General features: G+C 39.1%; 1 protein-coding gene across 1 annotated transcript in view; it reads left to right on the forward strand.

Moving 5' to 3' along the window:
* USP53 (ubiquitin specific peptidase 53) overlaps window positions 1-18,666 on the forward strand; it is a 72,994-nt gene that overhangs the window by 8,262 nt on the left and 46,066 nt on the right. Inside the window, exon 2 of the mRNA XM_008592158.1 lies at window positions 14,767-15,462. Coding sequence (XP_008590380.1) covers window positions 15,319-15,462 — 144 coding nt within the window. The 5' untranslated portion in view covers window positions 14,767-15,318. The remainder of the gene's footprint in view (window positions 1-14,766; window positions 15,463-18,666) is intronic.

The following is an 18,666-nucleotide window of genomic DNA, read 5'->3' on the forward strand; positions in this document are numbered from 1 at the left end:
GACCCAATTTCCAAATAAAGTCACATTCACAGGCCTGGGAGTTAGGACTTCAACATATCTTTTTGGGGGACACAATTCAACCCATAACAGCTATAATGAATACAGTTTAAGATATGATTATCATTTACCCAGACTGTTCTTGTAGGCTAATAAAGTCATTGAATGTTAGAATTTGAATGATTCCACATAGTCTAGTCCCTTCCATTTAAAAAATGTGTGTGTTGGGGAGACCCTACTAATCAAGTTTATGCAGTGTGTTATAGATTGCCTAACTAATTAGATACTAGGCTTAAGTTTTGGGGGGGAGAAAAGGGAATTTTGTACCTAGGATAATGAAGAAAAGTGGACCTGGAATCTCTGCCATTGGGGTCAAATTATTGCTGGTTAAGCACTGACTCATAAGAAAGAAGCAGTAATTTTCTTTCTTTTTTTCCTTTTTGTCTTTTTTCGTGTCCGGCAACGGATCGCAACCCTCAGTGTCACGCCCGTACCGGACCGGTACCGGCAACGGGATCGCAACCCTCGGTGTTGCTCCCACACCTCGCTCAGCCAGTGAGCGGGAACCGGTCTGTACGTGGGACCCGAACCCTCCACGGGAGCACCACCGCACTTCCCAAGCGGCGCACTGTAGCAGCGCGCCACCGGGCCGGCCCTTTTTTTTACTTTTTTTGGTCAAACTTCTAACATGTTTTCAAGTTAAAATTTAAAATTTTTAATCATAAGCCTATGATAGTTACATAAGATATAATTGCTAGTATGTTATAAATATTGACATTTTAAAATAATTATACCATTATTTTAAAGGTACCCAATTGCAGTTCTTTTTTTTTTTTTTTTTTTTTTCCTTTGGAGGCTGGTTGTATGGGGATTTGAACCCTTGACCTAGGTGTTATAACACCACGGTCTAACTGACTGAACTAACTGATCAGTTCATTAATGGGATTTAAATACTGTAGCAATTTTATAGTCATACCCATCCATTGAAAAACATACATAAACTTTTTTTTTACATTACCCTTTTTTACTTGGAACTCATATTTATTCCATTTCTACCACCGATTTTTTTGTAATGTATTTTTATGCTCCAAGTCATTTATTAGTTAATTTGTTATACTATTTTAAAATAAAATAACGTGTATATTTTTCCCTTTAGATTGTTATAATTACAATTACCTTAGGAACCGGTAATCTAAAGTTTCACTTTCTGTCTTTATTCTCTATATCTATATACACTATAAATTTTGATAAATAACTAAAACAGAAGTTAAAAGTATATTGTAAATGCATCTTTTGATGAGATGAGTTGAGCATGAGTTAGGGTGCCTTGAGTTACAGGAAGCTTTTGACATCAATATTTTGAACTCTTCCTTTATGTGGCACCCTGAGGTATTTGTAGTAAACCCAGAAAATACAAAACAGTAAGATGTAGGGTGGATGAAGAGTATATGTCTTTCTTTTGTAAAGTAAGAAAAAAGCAATTGTGGAAGTTGGGGGGGTGGGGGAGGAGAGCTACAGACTCTATCAGCCAGATTAATTCTAGGAAAGTGTACATGTGGAAGTTGCAGATCTGGGAATTCCTTTAAAACTAAACATACCTTCAAACTCTTGGAAAGTCATTTGTTTCCTTGGGTATGCATATCCCCATTTGAAGACCACTGCTTTTGATTATAAGGGCACCAAGATTCTAGGTTTAGTGAAAAGTCAAAAGAGGAAAAGAGATTATTAGAGAACAGTCCGGAAATCCCAAGTAATTGCTGTGAAACTCCCTGGTACCTGTGTGTTCATGGTCTTTCTGATCTGCTACCAGAATCTTCACTTTCCAAATTATTGTTCTTAGTTCTACGAGAGTAATCTTAAAACAGCACTGATCATTATAGGCAGGGTATTATAGAGGTAAAAGCATTAGATTGGCACTCACCGTATATAGTTCTTAATTTTAGCTCTACCACTTAAAAATTTTAAAAACCAGATGGAATCAGTTACTAAACTTCTCCTGACCTAATTTTTCTTATCTTGTCAAAAATATAAATAAATAATAAAAATAAAGAAAAGTAAGATTAATTCAGTGGCTTTTATACTTTTTTGATCATGACCCTTAGTAAGGAAGATGATTTACATGACAGTCTAAGTACATATATGCATATGTGTGACAGGGGAATAGTTTTAGGAAGCAATATTCACCTTTTCTACTAATCATGCACAATGATAATGATATTTTCTATTCTGTTTCATTGAAAGAAGTACTTGTCCAAGCTCCTAAATTGATTTAATAACTCACTGATGGGTGGCTATTTGTATTTTTAAAAATGCTGTATTGGATTATATCTGAGACAATTTTTAACACTAAGAAATGTATACATTTATATATTTATACTACACTGCTCAGAAATATTATATGTATCTTTATTGCTTTCAGAATAAAGTATATCCGTCTTACCATGACATCCAGGTCCCTCCATTCATAATCTGGCCCTCACCAATTTTATCGCCCTTTGTATACCTCTCCAGTTTTTCAGATCTCATATGCTTAAATTGATCTTAATTATTTGCCAGTTATATTTAAGCTTTTCCTTCTCTGCACCTTTGCTCATGCCTGTCTGTTCACCTGGTATTCTGCACCCATCCCCCAGCATGCCTGTTCCTTTTTCTTCATTTTGTTCCTTGGAATCCTGTTGAGCCATCAGTGACTTGGTGAGATGCTCTTCCCAGTTGTAAAATGGAAAATATTCTCTTTCCTCAATTCTTTAGTACTTTTTTCATACTTCTAAAGCTCCTAAATTTTGCTTCATGTTGTAATGACTTGTATTACTTAAATGTCATCTCTTCCCTACTAGATTGTAAACTCCTTGAGTACAAGGATTTTTTTCTTTTAATCATTTTATCTCTTACAGTATCCGGCTTAATACTTTCAATATAGTAAGTACTTAGTGAATGGTTTTTGAATTAATGCTTTGAAAATTTTTATTATCGTAGATGTAAGTATGTAGATTTGTAATTGGGTAGTTATTTGGTAAAATAACATTAGTGAATTAAATTGAGATCTTTTATTGTGATAGACATCTCATGATTAGATCTGAGTAGCATTCACATTCGTTGTGGTAATGTATTATTGTGCATTTACATCTTTAAATTTAAATTTAATCTTGCTCAACCTTTACTGACAACAGTTTTGAGTGCTGAACATTTTTATTTTAAACATAAAAATTTAATTTTACCCTTAAAAGGAGAGGGAGTTAGGAATTACGTTATAACTATAAAATTATTATTTTATTGGAGGCCTAAATTTCTTTAAACAGAATTGATGTATAAATGCTACATTAAACCCAAAGCAACCATGTTTTATTATACTACATAGTAGAAATAATAAAGAACTGTTAAAATGCAAGGTATTATATACTAGCCAAAAGAACATCATGGCTGATCTCATTTTAAACTTGTATTTCTTAGTTATGAGATTTAGAAGTATTTAATAATCTTGAGTGCATTTCAATATTGCTGAGTTGGGAAAAGGGTTAGTTCTAAATATCTTTATGGATCTGATATAAAGCTGTGATCAGGGAGGCTGGGGTTGAGGCACTCATACTTACCCGACTGTGTCCTGCCCAGCTGTGGCCGTTAGGCACCCATGCTGTGCCCTGCTATGCTGTAACCAAGACCTTCACCTGGATGTCATACAGACCAAGCTGCAGCTGCACCCTTGCCTTGTTTCACACTGCAGTTGCCACAGACTGCTGTAACAAAATTTTCCCTTCTGCTTCTCTTGCTGTAATTTTCCACCCCGAGACAGAGTCATAACCACATAAGATCATAAGATTCATCCCTCTTGCCCTGTTGCAAAAACCCAGAAATACTGAGATATAAAAATAACAGCCCCGCTGCGTTTGGGGCTCACCCTTTGGATAGGAGTCCTCTGGGCCAGTGCTGCCGGCATCAATAAACTCTGTTTCCTGCCACAAGCCCCAGTGTTTCCTGCCTCTCCCTGCGAGTTCGCAGTAGCCCACTACAACATTTCTTGGGGGCTCATCCAGGATGGTGGAAACGGCGGCTTAACCGCCTGCCTCCCTTGTTTCTTGGTCTCTTCACCCGGGACACCCAATGATGTGGATGCACTCTGGTGCCAATGGAGAGTTTTCCGGGAGTGGGAAAGACCTCACTGGGTGGACCTGGAGGACGAACCTGAGCACAACAGAACCCAAAGAGGCACAGGAACCAGACCAGGGGAGCTCCGCCCATCCAACTAGGTAAGGACCTGAGTCCCACTAGGTTCTTACTCTCAGGAGAGTAGAAGGGGAGCCTGATCACCTCCCAAAGGGGGGGGGGGATGTCTTAGTACTCCATTCAGAGGAATCCACATTCCCCAGTCAGGTCAGGATTTCAATAATTTTTGGATGGTGAACTCTGTTTCACGAAGGAAACCACATTCTCAGGTCAGGATTTTTGGAATTTTCAGGTGGTGAATGCATGTATGTGTATGTGTGTGGCTGAGATGTATCCTGGATACGAAGTGAGTGCAGAGTCCTGATCTGTGGTTCCATTGTGACCTCATACGGCTAAGGGTGACTCTCACAAGAGAGGTCGTGATGCGGGTTTATACCATCTCACCTAGCCAAGAGGCGCTGAAATATCACCGCAAGGTGAGTGGCCAGAGATGGATGAAGTGATTGGAATTGAGTGTCTGTTGCAACACCGATCATGGGTGGAAAACATGGGAGGAACACCTAGCAAACAAACTCCCCTTGCCTGTATGCTGAGGAATTTTAAAAAGGGCTTTTCTGGTGACTGTGGTGTCAAGCTATCTCCTGATAAACTCAGGGCATTTTATGAAGTGGATTGGCTGTCTTTCAATGTAGGACAGCCCTCTAAGGGGTCCTTTGATTTTTCCCTTATCCATCGAGTCAGAAGGGTTATTATGGGACAGCATGGAAATGACCCTCAAGGCCACTCTGACCAACATCCCTATATTTATTCTTGGGAAGACTTACCTCATTCTCCACCTTCCTGGTTAAAGGCCTGCATGGAAAAACACTGCCAAATTCTCCTGGCTCGAGAAATGTTGGTCCTGGGTCAGACTCATGCCTGGAGGCAACTGCTAAATGCGGGCTCCAAACCAGCTATTCTGCCCTCAGATCCAGAGGATCTGCCACCTCCCTACTTGACTGGGTCAGCTGCTCTGACACCCCCACGGCCCCCATCACTGCCTCCTACTCCAGCAATGACTCCTACGTGTCCTCCTGGCCCATCAGAAGGGACCACTTCAGCTCCCAATTCTCCGGAGACCCCACGCTGCCTACTGTCACCCTATATGGGCCAAGCCAGACCCAGCCTTCAACCGAGTCACCATGGGGAATGGCTCTCCAGATGCCACTCAGAGAGAGACTCAGGCTCCCTTATTTTATGATCAGGATGGGCACCTGCAGGGAGGACATCCCACTTTCATCTATCAGCCGTTCACAACGACTGACCTTCTGAACTGGAAACATCATATACCCTCTTATACTGAAAAGCCCCAGGCTATGCTTGATCTGATCCAGCCCATAGTCCAGACTCACCAGCCCGCCTGGGTGGACTGCAGGCAGCTCCTAATGACTCTCTTCAATACGGAAGAGAGATGCCATATCAGCCAGGCGGCTCAAAAGTGGCTCCAAGACCATGCCCCAGCCAGGACGCTGAATGCCCACGTGTATGCCCAAACCCATTTCCCGGATGAGGATCCACACTGAGACCCCAACACAGATCAGGGCCTATGGATGCTGGGGCAAAATACCAAAAGGCTCTCCTGGGTGTCCTAAAAGAGGGAGGAAAAAAGCCGACCAGTATAGTATGTAGGATCTCTGAAGCACTCTAGAAGCCAGACAAAAGCCCCAGTCAGTTTTATGAGAGGCTCTGTGAGGCATTCCGCCTCTACATGCCCTTGGACCCAGAAAAGCCTGAAAACCAGAGAATGGTCAACGCTGCTTTTGTAGGATAGGTACAGGGTAATATCTACCGCAAGTTGCAAAAGCTGGAAGGGTTTTCTGGCATGAATGTTACCCAGCTCCTTAAATTTCCAATCAAAGTGTTCGTCAACTAGGACCTGGAGGCCTGCCACAAGGCAGACAAAAAAATGAAAAAGAAGGTAGACCGCCCAGTTGCTGCACTGGCCATGAAGTCAGGACCCCCGAAATGGCCCCAGGCCAAGGCCAAAAGCTGAACAGAGGATAGCCACAGGACACGCCTGGTTCCAGACCACCCCTGAGACCCAACGAATGTGTCTTCTGTCATGAAGACGGTCATTAAAAAAAAAATCCCCAACTCCCAGCCACCTCTAAGGGCAAATTCCAGCCCCCGAAAAAGAGACAATCCTTCTGAGGAGACTGCAATCCAGGCAAACCGGCTACCAAGGCACCCCCAGCAAGATTTCATTGGCTTGGCTGACTGAACTTGAACAATATAAAATTAAATAGGACCAACTGGGCTCCCTTTCCCTGGTCCCCCAGGAGCCCTTGGTTCAAATGATGGTAAGGGGCCAACCTATAAACTTCATGGTAGACACTGGAGCCAAACATTCAGTAGTCACACGGCTTCTTGGACCTCTTTCTTAGAAACAAACCACCATAGTCAGAGCCACAAGAAACTGACAAAGACTCTCCTTGCTGCCCAGAAAATGCAACATAGGAAAAAAAAGAGGTCATTCATGAGTTCCTCTACCTGCCAGACTGTCCAATACCTCTACTTAACAATAACAATTGTTGGTGAATATATGGAGCAGCTATAACTCTCATTCATGAATGGTGGGAATTAAAAATTGTATAGTATTCAAGAACTTTGGAAAGCACCTTGGCAATTTCTTATAATGTTAAACATATACTTATGTACAACTCAGCAATCCCATTCCTAGGTATTTACCTGAGAGAAATTAAAATCTATGTCCACAGAAAGACTTGTACTTGAATGTCCATAATTACTTTGTTCATAATCACCCCAAACTGGAAACAACCCAAATACCCATCTACTGGTAAATGGATGGACAAATTTTGGTATATCCAGGTGAAGGAATATTACTTGGTAATAAAAAGGAATGAACAACTCTATTGATTTCTACAGTAATACAGATGAAACTCAAAAGTATTATTTCAAGTGAAATAAACCAAACACAAAAGATTGTCTGATTCTATTTGTGTGAAATCCTAGAAAAGTTGAAACTGTAGGGACAGAATGCAGATCAATTTGCTTGTTTGCTTGGGGTTGGATGTATTAGTTTTCTATTACTGTGTAATGACTTACCACAAATTTAGCAGCTTAAAACAATACCCATTTATTATTTCACGCTTTTAGTAGGTCAGAAGTCCAGGTGTGCTCAACTGTATTCTCTGCTCTGGGTCTCACAAAGCTGAGGTCAAAGTGTCAAATGGGCTGGCCTCTTATCTGGAGGCCCTAGAGAAGAATCTGCTTCCAGTCTCTTTCCGGTTATTGGCAGATTCATTTCCTTGTAGAACTGAGCTTCCTGTTTCTTTGCTAGCTGTCAACCAGTATCCTAAAGGCCACCCACATTCCTTCTCATGTGGTTCTCTCCATTTTCAAAGCAGCAATGACACATAGAGTCCTTCTCGTGCTTTAAACCTCTCTGACATTTTCCTGCCACCAGACAGAGAAAGAACTCTGAAGAGCTCATGTGATTAGATTAGGCCCAACCAGATAGTCTCCCTATTTTAAGGTCAACTGTGCCATATAACATAACCAAGGGATCAATATCTTGTCATATGTACAAGTTTGAGGGAGTAGCATAGGAAATCTGGGGGTGGGAATGGGTGCATTTTTAGAATTCTACTTACCACGTTTGGGAAGGTTATTGATCATATGTCTTCACACATATATTGTTTTACCAAATTGGGATCACGTTAAATGTCTGCATTTTGTCTTTGTCACTCAAAAACACTGTTAAATTTTTCTGTAATTTGGTCTTGAGGTCTCTCTCTGGAGAGTGGCTATAAACTCTAGCCCTGCCCTGACAGGCTCCAGGAGATTTGGTTGTGGGTGTTTACAGTGTGCCTTTCGTAGGATACTTCTCTATCCTGGCATATGACCTCAGTGTCTGCAACCCTTGGCCAGGCGTCACTCCTACAGGAAATTTGTTTTTACCAGCAGATGCCCCTGTGGCTCTTGTCTGACCTGTGTCAAGTTTATTTCTATCAAGATAGCCATTTTGTCAGAGAGCCCTGACCAGGAAAGAAGTTAGTTTTAAGCTTGTTGGTCAAGTGAGACAGAGGAAGCAACTCACGAAAAAACGTTAAATAAAAGATACAGTTTATTATTTACAGATTCCAGAGAGATGAGGGCAGCACACCTCTCAGGGCCACCAGAAATGGGGGGTGCCATCCAGGACACACAAGCTCAACCAGCAGGTGGGGAGCAAGAGAGAGACAGAAAGAGGGACCTATGGATCAAAGCTTTTTTGGGGTCCAGGGTGTTTTCTAGGTGGGTTTCCCCCAGAGAGTTCTAATTGGTGGGTTTAGAGCAAGGTGGTACAAGTTCCATGGAGTCACGTTGTGACCGAGAGGTGATCACTGGCATATCTGTGCAGCCCATGCAGGGTGTGGGGGTCAATAGGGTGAGTCATGTAGGTTGTATCTAGCTGATGACCCATAGGAGGTGGTCACCAGGAGGCAGTTGTATAAGGTGGATATCTGGATCGACCACATCAAGGAACTAGCAGGAGGTGGAGAACTGCCAACTGTCAAGAGTAACAAAGCCGTGCATCTGGTATGAGAAAGTCCATCTTATGTTCAAAATGGATGCAGAGGCAATATAGGATTATAGGAATCCACTGTAGTAGGAGACACCCTGTTCTACAATTATGTCCCTGTTGTTGAAGATTTGCTTTACCTTTGTTATTTACTGCTACTACCTACATATTGCAATAAAATAGTACTTTTATTTCTGAGGGATAGATTCTCAGTATTAGGTTTTTTGAGGTGAAGTGTATTTATGTTTTTAACTTTAGTAGTTGCTGCCAGGTTGATATAAAATTGCCAGAGAATATAATAGTATAATTACATTTTTAAATAATCAGCAATAAATGAATGTACCTCTTCCCTTTTATCCCCACCAACTGTGTTACTTTTGGTTTTTGGTTTTTTTTCTGCCAGTCTGATGGAATCAGAGTAGCTCTTTACCACACTATAATGTGTCTGAATTGGAGGTCCCCAGGATCCCTCCCACCCACCCAGTTTGATGATTTTCTAGTAGGACTCACAGGATTCAGTGTATAGTCATACTCTTTCCTATGTTTTATTACAATGAAAAGTTATAAAGCAAAATCAGCAAACAAAAGGAGCATGGGGTGAAGTCAGGAGGAAACCAGGCACAAACTTCCAATAGTCTTCTCCCAGTGGAGTCACACAGGACACACTAATTCCTCTAGCAACAAATTGTGATGACTTGTGTAAAATATTGTCTACCAGGAAATCCGAGACTCAGTGCCCACCGTTTTTATTGGGGGGTGGTCACATAGGCATCCTGTGCCTAAGATGCACCAAAATTCCAGACTTCCAGGAGGAAAACAGGTGTTCAGGATAAACCACATTGCACAACTTAGGTACAGTGACCCACTCTTATCAGGGTGGTAAGAAGCCTTTTGAAATCTTAAGTTCCCAAGGGGCCAACCTTGTGAGCAGACGATTCTTTGGATAACAATCTCAGGTCTGTTAAGTCTTTCCTTTTCCGTTTATTTATTTTTTTTTAAAGAAAACAGCATTATCGAAATATAACTTACCATACAATTCACCCACTTAAAGAGTACAATTCAGTGATTTTCAGTATATTCACAGAAATGTATTTCCATCACCACAGTCAATTTTGAAACATTTTTATCATCTCAGAAAGAAACCCTGTACCCTTAACCTATCACCCTCCTCTCCCATCACTTCAGCCCCCACTTCTCCAGTCCTAAGCAACACTAATTTAATATTGGTCTGTGTAGATTTCCCAGTTCTGGACATTTCATATGAATGGAATCATATAATATGTGGTCTTCTGTGATTGACTTCCTCCACTTAGCATAATGTTTTCAGTGTTCATCCATGTTATAGCATGTGTCAGTACTTTATTCTTTTTATGGCTGGAATAGTATTTCACTGTATTTATATATAAAGAGAGAGAAAGAGTGTGCAAATGAGAGTGATAAGCACATTTTGTTTATTCTCCAGCTGATGGACATTTGGCTTGTTTCCATATTTTGGCTATTATGAATAATGCTGTTAGCTCTTTTCTGCACAGACTCCCAAATATTTATTGAAAGAATAAATATGGAATCACATTTGCATTACTGGAATAAACTCTACTTGGCATTATTCTTTTGTATAGTGCATTATTCTTTTGACGCTTATAGATTGTTTGCTAGTTTTTTATTTATCATTTTTGCACCTATATGTCACTTTGGTCTGAGGTTTATCATGTTTTGATATTAAGGTTATGTTAGCTTCATAAAATGACTTGGGGTTGCTTTGTATTTTATTTTCCCTGTGGCCTGCAATAATTTAATGTTAGAATTAGCAGTTCAGATAAAATTTAACTTGGAATTTGTCAGACCCAGATGCTATTTTCAATGGGAGAACTTTTGTCTCCTTTTCGTTTTTTTTAAACTAGTTAATCTTTTCAAGTTTTCCTCTTTTTCTTGGGTTAATTTTGATAATTTGCGTTTTGCTAGGAAATTATCTATTCCTTTACAGTTTCAAAGTTATTGCCATCTTGTAACACCAAGGTCAAGGGTTCAGATCCCTGTATCACCCAGATGCTAAATAAACTTTTTTTTCCCCCTTTTTTTGGGTCTCTTTTCGTGTCCGGCAACGGATCGCAACCCTCAGTGTCGCGCCCGTACCGGACCGGGACCGGCATCAGGATCGCAACCCTCGGTGTCGCTCCCACACCTCACTCAGCCAGTGAGCGGGAACCGGTCTGTATGTGGGATCCGAACCCTCGGCAGGAGCGCCTCCGCGCTCCGAAGCAGCGCACTGTAGCAGTGCGCCACCGGGCCGGCCCTAAATAAACTTTTTAAAAAATGGTGAATTAAAAAAAACCACAAAAAACACAAAGTTATTACCATAGGATTTAAGTGGTATTCTTTTTTAAAAAAAAATTTAATTTTATTTTGTCAATATACAATGTGGTTGATTATTGTGGCCCATTACCGAAACCTCACTCCCCCCTCCCTCTCCCCCCTCCCACCCAACAATCTCCTTTCTGTTCGCTTGTCGTTATCAACTTCAAGGAATTGTAATTGTTGTGTCTTCTTCCCCTGCCCCCGTTATTTGTGTATTTATTTATTTATTTATTTTTGGCTCCCACAAATAAGTGAGAACGTGTGATATTTCTCTTTCTGTGCCTGACTTGTTTCACTTAATATAATTCTCTTTAGGTCCATCCATGTCATTGCAAATGGCAGTATTTCATTCTTTTTTATAGCAGAGTAGTATTCCATTGTTAAATGGTATTCTTTTACAGTTCCCTTAGTTACTTATGTATCTGTGGTCATTTCTCTTTTATCAATTCCTTTGGTGTTTGTATTTTTCTTTTCTTTTTTATTCTTAATCAGGCTTGTGCAGATTTCGTCTATTGTATTAGTTTTTGCAAAAATTTAGTTTTGGATTTATTTTTTCTTTGTTGTTTGACTGCAGATCTGCTTGAAAGTCCCCATCTCTCTAGTTTAGTTTCATAATTTTTGTCTACTTCACCCGTTCCCCACACCATGTTTGGATTTTTGCATTATCCATTCTGTTTGTCTCTTGAGTTTCTCAGTTTTTAACTCTGAGGAACTCTTAATCATTTCTAGAAGTATTTACTCAATTTACTTTTCCCCCTTTCTTTCTAGGAGTCCCATTGGATAGATATTGACACTTTTAAGTTTCATCTAAGTCTCTTAGCTTTTAAAAAATGTTTATATTTTCTACTACTTTATTCCTATTTTAATGCTTTGTAGTATAATTTTTTGACCTGAACTTACTGCTTGCTAGTATGTTCTTCCCATCTATTCAATTTGCTAGTTAACCCATCATTTGAGTTTTTTATTTCAGCATTTTTTTTTTCTTTTTGTCTTTTTTCGTGACCGGCAATGGATCGCAACCCTCAGTGTCGCACCCGTACTGGACCGGGACCGGCAACGGGATCGCAACCCTCGGTGTTGCCTCCGCACCTCGCTCAGCCAGTGAGCGGGAACCGGTCTGTATGTGGGATCTGAACCCTCGGCGGGAGCGCTGCTGCGCTTCTCAAGTGGCGCACTGCTACCGGGCCGGCCCTATTTCAGCATTTTAAAAATCTGCATATATCTTCAATTGGTGGATATTTATAACATTTATCTTAAATTTGTTTTCTCTTTAGTCTGTTCTTTCTGTTTCCTGAGTTATAGATTGTTTGGTTTGTTGCCTTTCTTTCATAGTGCTCATAACCTCCAACTGTCTGGATATATTTTAACTGCTAGTACTAAGTTAGAAGTTAGTAATATTTACCTGGGGAGAAGGGTGAAAGACTAGGCTGTAATTTAAGATGATTTCAGGTAGTAGAGATGTGGGTGTAGGGGCATTATTCGGACTGATGCAGTTTGAGGGTTGGCTCTAAAAAGGCACTTCCTGTTGTCCTGTCTAGAAGCATGATCTTCTTCAAGTCTTGCTCTCCCCTGTTCTATTTGTGGAGTGGGAGTGAGGACAGAACACCCAGAAGCCTTAAAGGTCACCTGTACTTGTTACTGTTTCCCAAACTGGTTGTGTTCTAGTGTTTTCCTGATGTAATAATAACCTTCCTTACCCTCCAGCAGGCACTGGGGTGGTAGTAGAGCTTTCCTGTTTTATTGTATTGTGTCAGGTGGGAATTCTCTGCCCAGAGCAATGTAAGGAATGGAAAAGGTCATAACTAAAAAGATCTTTCCTAGTCTGTAACATCTGGCTCTCTCCATCTCTTGGCTGCTGTTTCCCTCCCACTGTAGAAGCCAGTCATTTTTGGTGTTCCCAAGGTTTCTCCTTGTTTGTTATTCGGCTGCTTTCTGCTTTTGTATAATCTCCAGGGTTGGATTGGAGGGAGAGAACCAGGAACACATAGTAGTTTTACATCTTGTGCAGGAATGGAAGGCACAATATTTTTTAATTATCTGTTTTTGTCTGTGCCCCTCATCAAACTAAGCTCCTTAAGGGTAGTGATTATTTCATATACCTTAGCATAGTTCATGGTACAGACTTGGTGCCTAATAAATGCTGAAAGAATATCATTTCAGAAGGATTCTTCCATTAAAAATATGAACTTGCTACCAATACAGAGCTCCCTTCATGTTATAAAAACATGACTAAATTTATTAAAAACTTAATTTATTTAAAAGATTTCAGGATTATATAGATCACTTTAGAGGAGGTTGCTAAAACAACTAACATCACAATATAGTATTTTACAATTCTCAAAACATTTAACGTACATTAAAGCAGGGCTGTTATTGTTATCTCCATTTTATAAGTGAAGAAGCTGTGAATCAGAGATGACAAGAATGTGACTAAGATCAAGCAGCTAATAAATGGGCCTGAAAACAAAGTCTCCTGACTTTAATTTTGCAAAGACTAATGCTTTTCTTGATTCTTCAGTGCTCTTCTATCTTAGTGGGAGTTTGATCAGTGATATTGAACTGACCTGTGCCATTCTGTCTCTCACCTTTTTGTGCTGTGAAAATGGAACTCAATGACTTTCACCCAGAATTTAAAGCCAGAGTGCTTATAAAGGGCTTGTAAGACCTACATGATCTATCTCTTTCTCATCCATCCTTTTCATCTACTTTCTTATGTTCACATTTCTCCTGCCACACTGGGCTTCGTACTGTTCCTCCACTATACCAGATATGCTCCTACCTCAGTATCTTTGAAGGTGCTGCTCACTGTGCTAGGAATTCCTTCCCTCAGGTGGCTTCCTCACCTCCTTCAAATCTCTGTGCAAATGTAACCTTGATGAGATCTTCCTTGACTATCCTATTTAAAAATGCAGACTGTCCCACATTATGTACATGTCACATCCCCCTTCCTTGCATTGTTTTTCTGTTAGTAGTTAGCACATAACCCTTCTAGTACACTCTGCAATTTATTATTCATTGTGGTATTGTCTGCCTTTCCTCATTACAGTGTTAGTTCCAGTGCCTGATACAGTACATGGCTCAATAAATGTGTGTTGAATGAAGGAATGCAGGAAAGAAATACAGTTGATTAAGCAAAACTTTGTTTGTAATACTTGTTTTTCATTAAGAAGTTTAACATTTAAAGTTCTTTTTACCAGGAGCTTGCATTTGTGAATAAGATGGAAATTTAATTCACTAAAATTTGTTTATCACTTCAGTGTTTCTTCTGAGTTGTTATTCATATCAATTTACATAAAATCTATGGACTTTTTTTGAAAAAATATGATTCTGTGTGTAAGATAGATAATAGAGTTTCTATATATTTGTTTTAATAAACAAAGCAGGTTAGTATTGACATATAGGATACCACCTGAGATCTGACTTAATTCTAGTTTTTTAAAGAATATTTTCCTTATGAAACCATCCTTTGAACATTTCCAGCTTGAGGTAGATAGAGGTTGATGTCATTGACATTTTAAAAAATTTTAAATGAAATATATTTTCATTTTTATGTTTTAGAGTATTATTAGTTCTTGTCCTTTTTATGATGAGTTTTAATTCTGTATTCAATATTTGTGGTCAAAAAGTAAAGCAGGAATTTTCTCAATCAGCTTTTACTTTTATTGAAACATTTCTTTTCTTTCTTGTAGATTTGCTTTGAAGTCACGTTGATATAAAATACAGAGTCACCTTTGATAACTTCGCCTGCAAGAGAGAGAGACTTCTTTCTTGTTAAAAAAATAAATAAGGAAAACAAATGACCAAAGGAATCATGCCAAGTGCAAGCTCTACATCTTTTTGTATCATCAAGATGCATTTTTTAATCCATCAAGACAAATGGCTTGTGCATTAAAGAAAATGAGTTGTTCATCGATATTATTTTTAACAGTTTCTAAAACTTTTTCATCTTAACTTTATATAACTCTCCTATAAAATTTAACACATATAAAAATCTTTAAAGCCTTGTTTAAAATAGCTTTCTTTTTTATCTCTTAGAGTGTCAACATATATGCTCCCTAGTTTTACTTGTCAAAGTCCTCAAAATTTTATAACATCGAGAAAGATATGGACTTGGAAACTTATGTTATTGTAACAGACTACAGTGAAATTAAGTGGACAGTTCAAGACATCATCCATTTTATTACAGAACTGTCACATAAGGGTACAATTCTTGGCTTTAATGCAAACAACATTGCTTGAAAATGGCATGGGTAAAATTCTTACGGAAACCTGGTGGCAATCTTGGAAAAGCTTATCAACCAGGGAGTATGCTATCCCTAGCCCCTACCAAAGGCTTGTTAAATGAACCAGGACAAAACAGCTGTTTTCTTAATAGTGCTGTACAGGTGAGACTATAATGTTAAATTTTTAAAAATACTTTTCGGGAAATTCCTTTAATGCCTACTTAATTCATAAATGCCTCTTAAACTCATAAATTGAGAATAAAGTTATTGACTGGAATGACTTTTCAATATAACTTTATGGCAACAAAATATTTTGGTTGGGTATTCTGGTTTTTAAAATAAATGGAAATGGCTTTTTCAACAAAACTATGTATTACTGTTGTATGAAAACATCTTTTGATTTAAAATGTTTGGTGGGGCCGGCTGTGGCTTACTCGGGAGAGTGTGGTGCTAATAACACCAAGGCCATGGGTTTGGATTCCATATAGGGATGGCTGGTTAGCTCACTGGGTGAGCATGGTGCTGACAACACCAAGTCAAGGGTTAAGATCCCCTTACCGATCATCTTTTTTAAAAAAAGAATAAATGAATAAATAAAATAAAATGTTTGGTAATTTAAGAATATGCTTCTAAAATACATAAGGATTTTTGTTTTAATCTGCTAACAACCCTCACCCCCCCATTTCCTTTAAAAGAAATCCAATGTAGATCCCAATAAATAGGATAAAAAAGAACAAGCTGCTTGGTTTGAAATGAAAATACAGAGGTTTTGATCTCAGTACTCAAACTCCCTTCACCGACCACTGTGGCCCTTAATTCACCTTTTTGGCATCACTGTTTTAGTTAAATTGAAGGTTAAACTGTTTTGCATCAATCCTTGTTGAGATTCTTTTAATTAACAAATGTGTATTAACCTGCTTTTCTGCCTTAGATAAATATCCTTTCTTATATATAACATAGTTTTTATTCAGAAGTTCCAGATTTTGTAGTATCTTCTCTCCTTCTGACCATTGATTGTACAATACTAAAGGTGAGGAAGATTTGGAATATTGAAATGTTTTGCTATTGAGTCTGGAATAGTATACCTTAAAAAAATTCATTTAAAATTTATCACTTTTCACATATATTCAATTTTTTTTCTCTCTTTCTTTGTTTTTTTTTTTGTTTGTTTGTTTTGTTGTTGTTGTTGTTGGCTGGCCAGTAGAGGGATCTGAACCCTTGACCTTGGTATTAACAGGGCTGTGCTCTAACCAACTGAGCTAATTGGCCAGCCTTACTTTTCTCTCTTGAAAACTGAGAGTAAATATTGGTTACTTAGCTCATTTGATGAATAAAAATCTAGAATGTGTCTAGTGCTCAAACATCTGACTCAGGTCTATGTTCTCAATTGCACCCTACCTGGGACAAATGTCCACATGAAAATTCGTTAACCAAGGGAAAGAAAAGCAGTTGGTATTAGGATAACATTAATTCTAATTTACTTAGGAACTTTTTTTTTTTTTTTTCCTTTTTGTCTTTTTTCGTGACTGGTAACGGGATCGCACCCCTCGGTGTCGCGCCCGCACCACGCTCAACCAGTGAGCGAACCGGTCTCTACATGGGATCCGAACCCTCGGCAGGAGCGCCGCAGCGCTCCCAAGCACCGCACCCTACCGAGTGCGCCACCGGCCCGGCCCTACTTAGGACCTTTAAATGGCAGTCAGTGTTCTGCCCTGGCTCAAAGGTCCCACTGGAATTAATGCTGTGAGAATGCAGGAAAATATTTATTGAATAGTACTGAATATAGGGAGATATCAGATGCCAAAAGACCTAGAATTAAATGCTTTTGATTGAGTCAGGGTATGAGAAAGTGTTGTTGAGAAGAGGCACTATCCTAGGCCTGTGTGAGCTCTGGGCAGTGTTCACTCTGATCTTTTGTGTGTTTCTTTCTCTGGCTTAGGTAGTTTCTTTCCTCATAGTACCCATTTGAATACTCGAGGGAGGCCCTCTATGGGTATCTGTGTAGCTCTCTCCTCTGCAGTATTCTGCCCTGCCAACCGTAGGAGCTTTAGTTTCCCTGCACTCCCAGCTCTGTCTTCTCAGCTTAGGACATCTGCTGGCCTCTGATGTTAACATGTCTGCCTCAAAAATTAATTAGCAAAGCCAATCCTTACTGACAAACCAACTATTCAAACAGACTTTCTGTCAGAAAAAGCCTAACTGTATTTTTAAAAATTCAAACTACAAATGTTAACATGCAATTTGGTGAATATTTTTAGAAGCTTTTCTCTTTTGGTGGGGTTGGGGCAGGCTGGCCAGTACTGTATGGGGTTTTGAACCCTTGACCCTAGTGTTACAACACTGCTTTCTAACCAACTTAGCTAACCGGACTGCCTGAATATTTTTAGAAACTGCTGAGAAATAAATGTGGAATACATCTTGTAAGAAATTACTAAAAATAGGGCCGGCCTGGTGGCGCACTGCTACAGTGCGCCACTTGGGAGTGCGGTGGCGCTCCTGCCAAGGGTTCGGATCCCACATACAGACCGGTTCCCGCTCACTGGCTGAGCGAGGTGTGGGAGCAACACCGAGGGGTGCGATCCTGTTGCCGTTGCCGGTCCCGGTCCGGTACGGGCGCGACACTGAGGGTTGCGATCCGTTGCCGGACACGAAAAAAGACAAAAAGGGAAAAAAAAAAAAAGAAAAGAAATTACTAAAAATAGACATTATTAAAATGGTAGGAATCTAACATAAGCCAGAAAAATGAATTTATATGCCATTTCTCATTGGAAGTAAGGAGTAAGATGAAAGATTTGTATTCCTTTATCAAATGTATGTGCATATATGTATTGATCTTTTGGGACTAATTAAATAAGTATGTATCAATACTCAAATAACTACATTAATTTTGTTAGGCACCATGTTAGATTGCTACATGCAAATAATAAAAAAGAAAAGTTTATATTGCTAAAAGCTAATTAGTCCAACAACTAGGTTACACTTTAGTTTTTTTAAATAGGTGGTAAACTATCATCGACATTTAAAAACAAAGTAGGATAAGGATTAACTATAATAAGAATATATATTTTGTGATAAGTATTTGTGTAAATAGGCTTCACACTGTTGTGTTGAATAATGTGCAGAGAACTTTAAAGAAATCACATAAAATATTTTTTCTGTAGTTTGATCCAGTGTCACTTAAAAATTTTGCTAGTCCCAGAAAACATTCTAGTTACATTTGAAAGACTTTACTGACCTTATAAACAAATTATAGAGAGCATCCTATTTTGGCTGACTATTTTAAACTTTTATCTGATGAGAAAGCAAGTAGGTATGACATATTGGTGTGTTTTTAAATTCTCTGAGTTAGAAGCAATGTTGTATAAT

The sequence above is a fragment of the Galeopterus variegatus genome, unplaced genomic scaffold (genome assembly GCF_000696425.1).
Source record: "Galeopterus variegatus unplaced genomic scaffold, G_variegatus-3.0.2 Scaffold152, whole genome shotgun sequence".
NCBI lineage: Eukaryota > Metazoa > Chordata > Mammalia > Dermoptera > Cynocephalidae > Galeopterus > Galeopterus variegatus.